The sequence below is a fragment of the Prorops nasuta genome, unplaced genomic scaffold (assembly GCF_024137725.1).
Source record: "Prorops nasuta isolate Cenicafe-Biocafe unplaced genomic scaffold, Cenicafe_Pnas_1.2 PNAS00009, whole genome shotgun sequence".
Classification (NCBI taxonomy): Eukaryota; Metazoa; Arthropoda; class Insecta; order Hymenoptera; family Bethylidae; genus Prorops; species Prorops nasuta.
In genome coordinates, this window is record NW_027116806.1 from 7,300,843 (window position 1) to 7,311,496 (window position 10,654).

Below are 10,654 nucleotides of genomic sequence, written 5' to 3' on the forward strand. Positions count from 1 at the left end.
GCTTCTGCCGCAATCTGATAACGGCGCTGCTGTCGCATTCTGAATTCTGACTTAATTCAAGTCTCGAGGCCTATGTGTGTGTATTTAAGTGAGACAGAATACAGAGCAACAAGCGAATGCGTTAGTATATACATACATACATGATCATATGTTTAGCTAAATTAAGTAAGCATGTGTGTAAATAGACGTTGAAAACATTTTCTTTTCATATTGGCAGAGGGCACTAACAGTCAGCTTTGATAGAAACCGCTGAAGCCGTTGATGGCGTTGACGCTGCTGAAACGATAGTAGCGCTGCTTTCAGATTGCGGCAGGAGTAGTTGCGCTGCCCATTTTTCTACTCTAATCATTGACCACTACTATTTCGTGGAAACTAACATATGTATATGCATGAATTCAAGAAAACTTTCTTTGCTTATAAAATCTTTTTTAGCATCTTATAATTATTTGTATCTTCGGGAAAATTTCGTTCGTATGAAAGAAAATACATAACAAATTATAATTTTCTAAAGAAATTTTTTAATATTATATTACATTTAAATTGTAAGAGCAATTGATGTATATTATTAGAATAGTAGCTATTATATATAAGTCAGGAACCTTTTGCCTGTAGAGAAACGTGTAAAAGTATTATGGTTAAACGTGGAGAGGATCATAGTCGGTACTTTTAAGCTGGATCGATGGATGATTCGCAATTATACAAACAAAACAAATCACAGCAAAGAAATGCAAAAACCATATCAATTCAAAGTGGCTAACGTTACGCTCGAATGACGATAATCGGCGGCTTGTTTCGCTTGTGTGTAAACGTTCGGTGTGTATGAGATACATGGAGATTTAAATGTGTTGGTGAAACGAGCGAGTGAGCGATATAGCAGCTGGCAATATAGATAAAGATAAAGATGAATAAATATAGATAAGAAAGAGAGAGTAGATATAGCAAGCAAAACTAGAAGTAGCAAGCAACAGCGGGTAGCTAGGCAGGAGCTATAGCTAAAGGAATGATTGTAAGACTGGCCGTCTGATTGGTGCGGAAGAGACTGCGTCCCGAACGTTGGCCAATCGCGCGTCTCGTTTCCAGAGAACGATGTTTGTACGGTCGCCTAGAGCCGCAGCCATGTTGGGAACATTAGAAGGGAACCAACACCACAACCAGAAAGACGGGAACATCTTGGTTCGGCAGCGGCGTGTCTTAACACCTTAACACCACCACCACCACCACCATGGCTGACCCGGAAAAACAGCCCGAACAACCCAAGGCTGCCCAGCTAAAGCTGGTCATTGGTGAGTTATTTGGCATTTCCTCCTACTGAAATTATTTGTCGGCCGGAAAAGTCCTTGCGCGAATCCCTACCGTTTGCAATGGCGTCCTCAAACAGCAGACGCACCAGCCATGTGGCCGGCTTACCGGCCACGCTTCCTAAATTCAATCCTTTATCCATCGATGCGTCTTTCGCAAAACATTACCCAATTTTTGCCCTCTTCATTTTTTTCTCCATATTCTATTCCATTTTCACCTATGCTCACCAATCGCATTTTCCTAGCAAATTTCCCTGCTCGATTTTGCTCTTTGAAGCCGCCACACGCTCAACCATCGATTTTCCTTTTAGCATCTACATTTCCACTAGAAAGAATATTTTTTGTCATTATTTTTTTATATACCCGGGATCAAATTTCATCGTTCGATTCTCTTAAAATTGCGCTTAATATTTAACGCTCTTCATACCTCGTTGATTCATTGCTGAGAAAGGAGCGTTCTCATAATTTCGAAATCCTATTGTCGAGTATGTTAGTGTGGTAGGCGAGCTAAAAGGGTATATCTCATATTTTCCACTTATTATCCAGTCTAATGCTATAAGTTGCCTGAAAGTATCTGTTCTAGTTTTAATGTTACATAAGCGCTAAATACTATCATTTGAAACTGGCAGAACATACAAGTTTTACTGTATTAACTTAAATACTGAAATTATCTTATCATGATTCTAATGGATAATTTTAAATTATGCGCTTAATTCAGTGAATTGTTTCGCTCAAAATTGTATGCGTACTTTAATTTTTTGTTAAATTGCCACTGTGTAAAATTTACAACATTTGTCGTCGTTTTTAGCTTAAGATTAGTGTAAAGTGGTATACTACAGTATAAATGGCAGACTGGAATAGTTGTCTATTCTTAGAGAATTTCGCATGTCGAGAGCATTTTTGTTTTCGAATAGAAATGATGCGAATTTGAGACAATAAAATTAATGTTGTTATTATTAAATTCTAGCTAACAAAGTGACCGGGACTGTAAAGTGGTTCAATGTAAAGAGTGGATACGGGTTCATCAACAGGTCAGTTTGAATTATTCTATTCAAATATTTGTGATTCTACTGTCTCTCGGTGTGTCGTACGCGCGTATTACGCACAATTATACACAACACCAACGCAGAGAAAACGGAGCGAGCAAGCTATAGAGTCAACGCTAATGTAAAGCCAAGTCATCTTTGCCACGAAACTTGAAAGCGCGTGTATTTAGATATACTTTGCGCTTTGTCAATTTTTTATCAGATTTTTTCTTCAAATTTTTCATCGGCTCACGTGATTAAATTATGCAATTTTCGCCTTATTTTAACTCATCTCGTGTAATCGTGAATTTTAGGTCACGTGATATTAAAGAAAAAGTCCATAAATTAATACATAAATTTCTTCGGATAATAATTAGCCGGCGGGAAATAATAACTTCTCCAATAATTAAATTTGCCTAGCGAGTGTTTATTGCAGTTGCGAAATATCCTTGAAAGAGTCATGTTTGACTCGACTGTGACCGTTGGTTTTGCTTATACACTGAGAGCTATATTTGATAATTTTTGCTGCCTCAATCGTTTGCTATTCGACTCTTTGGAGTATAATATTAAAATTCGTTATTATTTTTGATACGCCGTAATACCTTTAACGTAGAGGTGTGTTATTGAACTATTAATATTTAGGATAAAATTTAACTCGCAGAAACCGGTAAGTTTTGAATGTACAAGGTGTAACGATTCGCTTGTGAATCGGCACGTGTATTCGTCTGTCTCTTAGACCCAGCAGTCACGCGCTATTTCTAGATTTCTATTTATTTGACAACGTGCCAACAAATTTTATTTTATTTTCTCGTAACGGATAATACTTCCATTAGAATGTCGAGGTAAAGAAAACTATCTTGGCATAAGTTAAACCTTGTTAATTTTCTGATTCATGAAGACCTCTTGATAAGTAATCTTTATAATCGATGTTATTACTTTCTTTTCTATTTTAAGATGTACAAGGAAAAACATTTTTCTTGCGTCATCCATTGGTGAAAATACCGCCGTTCAAAAACCAGCTACACGCATACACACACACACGCGCGCAAAGCTATTCTGAAAATAGATTTTTGCTCCGTATAAACGATCCTTATTCGTGTTACTAAATTTTTCAAGTACAATTTATGTAAAGTTTACTAATAACGGATTTCTTTAACTTTGTCACGTTGTATGGTGAAAAGATAACTTTATTGCCTATAGGTAATGGCTTGTGATTAATATATACGATAGGAATTTAGTACCTTTTGTTTGTGAAAACCTTGTTGTATCTTGAAACAGTCGATGGAAAAGAAAACGAACTTTATTGCCAAACACAAACTTCAGCTTATTTTGAATTACGGGTGAAATATTGTATTTGAGTATTGAAACATTCGTTTAATTTTAACTGCTGATGTTATCTTGATTATTCTGCTCTTCCCTAGTGTGTTTTGATTGATCGATTGTTTAGCGAAACTTAATTAAATGATACACTTTGAGTCTGGGATATTTTTCGAATCGGTTTTTACGAGAGTCGTGTATTATTGGTTTATTGCATTTTAATTAAAAATTTTTTAAACATGACATTACTTATCAGTTTCTTGATTTCTTTGGATTAGAGTGATAACAAAAAACAAATAAACAGAACGATATACGGAAGCATGTTACGCGACTTGCCTCTAGAGGGGTCTCTAACGGACAGCTGGCGTTTTGTAAACGGGCGTTTCTCTCTCACTGTACCAGACCAGAGTTCAACGAACTTTCAGCTCCGTGCTTTGCTCCGCAGCTTCATAGACTACTACTGCATCAATGTTTTTAGTAGGGAAACACGAGGACGCTGCTCGCTTCGTACCAATTTTTTCTATCAAGATTAATTTATTTTCACAATAGTACTTTGTTTTGCTTTATATTTATATCCGTGTACTTGTATTTCTTTATTACAAGTGACTATCACCTTTAATATTTAAAGTGGAAAATAAAATTTAAGTACTTTTCTTAGTTGAAAGATCGGGCTAGCACAAGAGTATTTTTTTTCTTTAACAATTATTTTAATTCAATGAATCATCGTTAAAACAAATATACACGTGTGTAACGCGTGTATACTCATTGGTTAGAAATAGCACTCGATATACACGTGTTTAGATGTGGCACAGAAGTTATTTAGCTTCTACCACGACTTTTTTTTGTAATTGTAAAAGTACTAAAATGGAAAAAAATAATTATAAATAAACTTGTCTTTTGTTTTTCTTTTAGAAATGATACCAAAGCGGATGTGTTTGTCCATCAAGTAAGTAGACTATTAATCGAAGAGAATCGAGTCTTGAAAATAAACAATGCGTTTTAATGAGAGAAATGTGACAAAAACATAAAAATTTCAGTCGGCAATCGCAAAGAATAACCCAAGAAAAGCAGTGCGCAGTGTTGGAGATGGTGAAATCGTTGAGTTTGACGTCGTCATCGGTGAGAAAGGTCATGAAGCAGCTAACGTAACTGGTCCAAGCGGGGAAGCAGTAAAAGGCTCACCCTATGCTGCTGATAAGCGACGTAGATACATTGGGGATCACTGGATATATCCCAGACGAGGCAATGGTCGACCTCAACGTAGACCTCGTGAGGGTCAGGAAGAGTACGAATCTGGTAATTTCTTTCTTTCATCTTTAATGACATTATGATTATTTTATTTAAGACATTCTTGCACAAATGAAATTTCATGGAAGATGGATTTCTGTTAAATTGACCTTATACCTTATGATTAGGCGAGGGTAAACCTGGCGAAGATCAGAATGCCGGGGACGGTAATCAACAACATCGTCGGTATAGACCACGACGACACTTTGATGGATATTATCGCGGAGGACGTCGTCCTGGGCCTGGCCAGAACAAAGGAAAGTCTCACGAGGAGAATGATTACTCCAACAATGAAAACTTTGAAAACGATGCAGAAGGTGGTGATGATAATCATGTGCGCTCTAGTGGACGCGGGCGTGGAGGAGCGTCTCGTCGATTCTTCCGCAGCAATAAATTCCGTGGTCGAAGAGGCGCCCCTCTAAATAGACGTCTTCGAAGCCAAGAAGAACAGGTAATATAATATAACGTTGAATCTTTGTATCAACTGAAATTACTATGACTCTTTCTCACCTAAGGTTTCTTCTGCGTACTACGAATAAGAATATTAATGTATGAACGAGAGAGAGAGATAAATTTCCATTTTTTGACTCGAAATTTAATTGGAAATGATGAACAACGTTAAATATATTTCAATTATTATTTTGCGTTTATACATTAAATATGCATAATTTTAATTAGTAACAGTTCGATTTGCTATGTAGTTTTTTGCACCCTAGTAATATTTATTGATCGGGACCTTAAGATTGATTAGTATTGTGGCTAACCGATAATCAACGAGCTTGACCCCGGGTGCAGCACAAATGCACTTACTATCACTGATTAGTTTAGCGACATTAGACGAAGAATACATAACTGTGTCAAATTGAGCTCCGTTACAAATGCACGGTAGCTTAACAGAAAATACTTATTTAAAGTAGTTTTACAACGATTTTAGATAAATTCATTTGTAGATGCAAGCCGAAATTTCGTTATTGTAATCCTTTACGCGATTCATATATCTTTTTAAAGTTGATAGTTTTTTATTTTTTTGAGTAATGATGATATTTTGTTTTATTGGGAAAATTGTCCCGAAATTTCGACAAAATAAAAACTTAGATTTCGTTTAAAACATATTTACACATTATTTGAGTGATCAAGGATTCATTAACAGAATATCAAGAATTTTAAGCTTGTTATTACGTAACATTGAACGGCCTGGCGTTTATTATTCGATTTGAATATTTCATGTAATAAGACTAGAACAGTTTTTTCTAATTATCTGCAATTATTGTCTGAAAATTTTCCATCTAAAGATTTTTTTTTAACTTTTCTATGCTATTTCAAAAAAAAAATCCGCTGTTTCTACTGAAGGATCGTCAATTCAAGCAACATTGATTAAAAATGATTTTTGTTTTATTGATCGGTAGTATTCCTTTTGTCTTTACACCTGTACATATTTATGTAGTTGTTCATCGATTAATTGAACTCGATTATTACAGTGCTAATTAAAGAGTCATTTGTTCGACTATAGAAATGGTTATTTGTAAATTCTTATGCGATATAAATGGAACATTACTTTGTGATGGTGCTTTATACTATAAATACAGAGTTGAATTCGTCGATGAACTTTGAAATGAAGTAGCGCTTGGCACACACTATTGCACGTACCTTTTTTGGACTCTTTTCAGTCGGAGCAGAAGTCGGATGCACCTAAAGATAAGGATGCACCTGCCGCTGCCCCTGAACCACAGGTAATGTGGCTTTATTTTATTTTCTTTTCCTTTTCATTTCATTTAATTTAATTTCTTTCTATTCTTCGCGGAATTTAGTTAATTTAGCATGCTTAATTTTCTAGCTCTCTGGCACTTCCAAGCATTCTGATCATATCTATCAGTTTTTTTCACTTTTACTTATTTTACCCCCCGTACTTTAAAGTTTTAATGGTTTCTGAACTATCCAAAGCTATAAATAAAATATTTGCTTTTAGGACAGGGTCCGTATTAAGTATTTAATAAATTGCTCTAATTTTGGATTTTTTATTTGCAGGAGAGCCAACCGGTGCAGAACACCACTACCGAAAGCACCGCTTAATTAATTATCACCGCAAACACTCCACATAATATAATAACACCAACACCCGTTATACACTGAAGCAGCAGCAGCAGCAGCAACGTGTAACAACAGCAAACAGCAGCAACAACAAGTACTATAACAATGTTAAAAAATCCCAAAAAAAAAAACAAAAAAAGAAACCAGCCAACACTACTCCGCACTCTCCCCACGAAAGCAAGTTAAATTAAGGTTTATAATGGAAACGAGTGAAAAATGAAAAAGTGGATGAATATCGATCGAGAGAATGAGCATTAAGAATTACTGTAGACAGTAACAATTTTTTGATTTTTATTTAACGTAACATAAATTGAATTTCACCTCCGCATACTATGTGTGCCAAGGCTCAACTCAAGGTTTGGATAAGATTAGCTTAAATAATAACCTTTACTGCTATGCATTGTATTTAACTATTTCGTGGTGTGAAGACTAAAGCGCTAAGTGGCGGTGGTATAATTTCTATTCGTTTAACGCGAATAAAACAACGTTGGAGAATGAGCAAATAAAGTTCTGATCGGGAATCTCCAAGTTTTTCGATTTGCGCTAATATAATGAAACGACATTGCGATGCAAGCGCGGGACGACAAAAAGGATATGTAATTGTAAAAAAGAAATGCGATTGGATACTGCTATTGAGTAAGAAAAGAAGAGGAAAGAAATCTGGCAGGAACGAATAGCGTAACGGGGATATAAGCGATTAATTAAACTGCGTGAAAGATATGCATCATTTTAGTTTTTGTTTTTGTATTCCTTGTTTCATAAGTTTATTACTTTGTCCCTCCGCGCGACATATTGTATCTTCTCGTTCCAACCTGAAATAGCTTTGAGTTCACTAACACTTTTACTAATTGTTTTCTCTTTCTATAGAGATTGTCTATTGAACAGAAGCGCAGATTAAATATGACAGTTTCAGTCAGTTATGTATATTGTAGATTATTTTCGATTTATATGAAAAATTTACTTATCTTTTTTCATAAAGTATCCGTATGAACGTTTATTGTCCGCGTTATTGCTTTATCTTGTCTTACTCATGTTTAATCATGCAGATTAATTATAGTACAAAGACGCAAGGTATCGCACGAGCGATCATAAACAAGTATCCAAAATTTTCTTACGAGCACTTAATGCGATTTCAAGTAAAACAACTGTTATTACTTAATTCGGACGTATTTTTTACGATTGATCATAGCAATAATTATATTTAACCCCTGGTGGGTTCTAGCATAATTATCATTGTACAAACATTGATTGACTTATGCGTTGGTTGACCGTGAGACAATCATTGTAAAACTGGCACACTCAGAATTGCCTGGACGAAGGTTTTTTTCTCATGAAAAATGCAGAGAATGTTTGTATTGTTCAGCTTGATTCTAAGTTTGCTAGTTATTTACCCGCATTTCAAACTGGCAATTGTCCTTTGCCAACAGAATGCGTGGGAGAGAGAGAGAGAGAGAGATGAGAGAGAGAGATAAAAAAATATATATATAACTTTGCATGAAAGTACTTTTTTAAATTTTAGTTTGTAGTACTGTCGTCGGAAAATAAACTACAATTTTCTTTCCAGATTTGGAAAAAAATACACAGAATATTTGTTTGTCGACAGTCTTCTACGTATTATTGTTTAATTGAATTTGCGATAAATGTGTTGCAAGAGAACCCAACATTACTTCATGCCTGTTTATCACTATGAGGTGAAAAGAAACCTGTTATCACACACAAGTCGTCCTGTCGTTAACTTTGATACATGTCGTTTGAGATATATACTGCAAACACGCCACGAACAATCTTCGCTTCGTCCAAGTAACGTCTCCTTACCTTTTTTGTTAGTAGCCTTTTGTCAACTACGTGTGTTGAGTCCTTGCCATTGTGCGTATGTTCGTTTTCGCACTAGTAACCACTTGATGATTAAGGAAAGAAGCAACATCGCAGTGTACTAGCTAGATTAAGAACAAGTGCAGAGGTCGTTGAGAAAACTAGAATTAAAAACAAAATAAAAAAGAGAGAAAGATAGAGAGAACGAGAGAGAGAGAGAGAGTGTGCGTGAGTATGAACCGAATGGGCAAGAATAATAGTAAAACGCGCGATTACGTTACATGAAACCGTTGTTTTTCCAGTTTCGGCACAAGCAAAGAAAATAAAAGCAAAATCATTCCCGAGATTCCGTCGATCATGTTGAAGAGGCACCCCGATCGACACTGATGAGGACGCGAAGTTTTAATATTGACATGTCGCTTGCATTTTTCTGCTTTTACTAGAATCAACAATAACTCGCGTCCGTTCGTACGATCAGGCGATTGACAGAACTCTAGCTAGAGTGAAAAATATTCGATTTCCGTCGAACGTAACCGCGCGTTCTAACTACAACGCGATAGAAGCGAAAAACAGAATAATTAAAACACTTCAGATTTGTATTACTTGAAAGAGATTGAAATCAACATCGTTTTAACCAATAATTGCTGAAAGAACGCTAATCAACAAGCAAAAGAACAATGCATGTGTTAACTGTGAAAACCGAAAGTAGAGCTAATCGTTAAAATGATCAATTCAGCAAATGAACAGTAAAACTGGTAGATGCGCAAGGTAGTGATAATAACGAGGACGACATGAATTTCTTCAGAGTTTCTTCTGATTAGATCTATATTGCGATAAGTAGTTGCGTCGTCGTTCCTCGACATAGTGGGTGTTCGCATTAATGAAAACGTGCGCCTTACGGATTTCAAGATCGACGATTGAAAATTGTTTGTTTTCAGTCATGGTATCGCGATAATTTCCGTCGGCGTGCTTTGTAATGTAACACCAAAGCGCAAAAAATAATAATTGTCGGTGTTTTTCGATTTTCCGCCGACCAACTGAACGAGGATAACCAATAAGCAAAATCCGATGGTAATGGCGCGAGCCCTGCCCGTGCTTGCTTTTTGAAAACCAAAATAAAAGCTGAACCATTTTTTTCGGCCATGGGTAGGAGGAATAAATACCAAATTCACGTTTCGATTGCAGCCTACGGGATAACGAGACGCGAAGATGAGACAAGTGAAACCCGATTATATCCTTCGTCTTTTTTCTTCGAATCTCGAGATCTTCACTTGGCTTAACAATCTTTTGCACCTCGAATTATTCAACGTAATAAGGATATTACTAAAAATACGACAGTCAATTGATTCGAGAAATTTTTGATGAGATGATGAATATAATTGATACTCAAAAACAAACTTGAGAGGAGAGAAAAAAAGTAATGATTTTGAAAAACTTTCCTAGTGTTGATGTTATAAATCTTTCGAAGAATAAATTGTGAAAAGATTCGGCAAGCGTTAATTGGATTTGTCTTTGCTTAAGCCTATCCAGAGACGCCTGTCGATTGCCCCAGTGAATTTTGTACCGAAACGTGAAAATCTAAATGCTAATTTCATATATGGAATTTAATTTTTTCACGAAACATGTGCATTATAAAAAATAAACATATAAAAAAAATCGTAAAAAGTATGAGCTACAATCAAGCATTGTTTATTCACCTTTTAACGAAACTCCTCTCCCAATCGATCCAATCAGCTGCAATGAATTTTTTAGGAAATATATTGTGTCAATTTTTGGGATTTAACATCATGTCGTATTTATTAAATTTAACTATATTTATGATTATAT

The 10,654-nt window shown here is 35.6% G+C and overlaps 1 protein-coding gene across 1 annotated transcript; it reads left to right on the forward strand.

The window, feature by feature from the left end:
* Positions 1-1,121: 1,121 nt before the first annotated feature.
* Positions 1,122-10,505, forward strand: yps (ypsilon schachtel). Its single transcript, XM_066731693.1, has 7 exons — positions 1,122-1,283; positions 2,266-2,329; positions 4,553-4,586; positions 4,678-4,936; positions 5,056-5,378; positions 6,595-6,657; positions 6,953-10,505. The coding sequence occupies exons 1-7, from the start codon at positions 1,223-1,225 to the stop codon at positions 6,995-6,997; spliced, it is 849 nt and encodes a 282-aa protein (XP_066587790.1). The 5' UTR covers positions 1,122-1,222; the 3' UTR covers positions 6,998-10,505.
* The last annotated feature ends 149 nt before the right edge of the window (positions 10,506-10,654 follow it).

Coding starts and splice junctions, on each gene's coding strand:
- yps (XM_066731693.1), top strand. CDS start 1,223: ATGGCTGACCCGGAAAAACAGCCCGAACAACCCAAGGCTGCCCAGCTA. Junction 5,379..6,594: donor TTCGAAGCCAAGAAGAACAG/GTAATATAATAT, acceptor GACTCTTTTCAG/TCGGAGCAGAAGTCGGATGC. Junction 6,658..6,952: donor CCGCTGCCCCTGAACCACAG/GTAATGTGGCTT, acceptor TTTTATTTGCAG/GAGAGCCAACCGGTGCAGAA.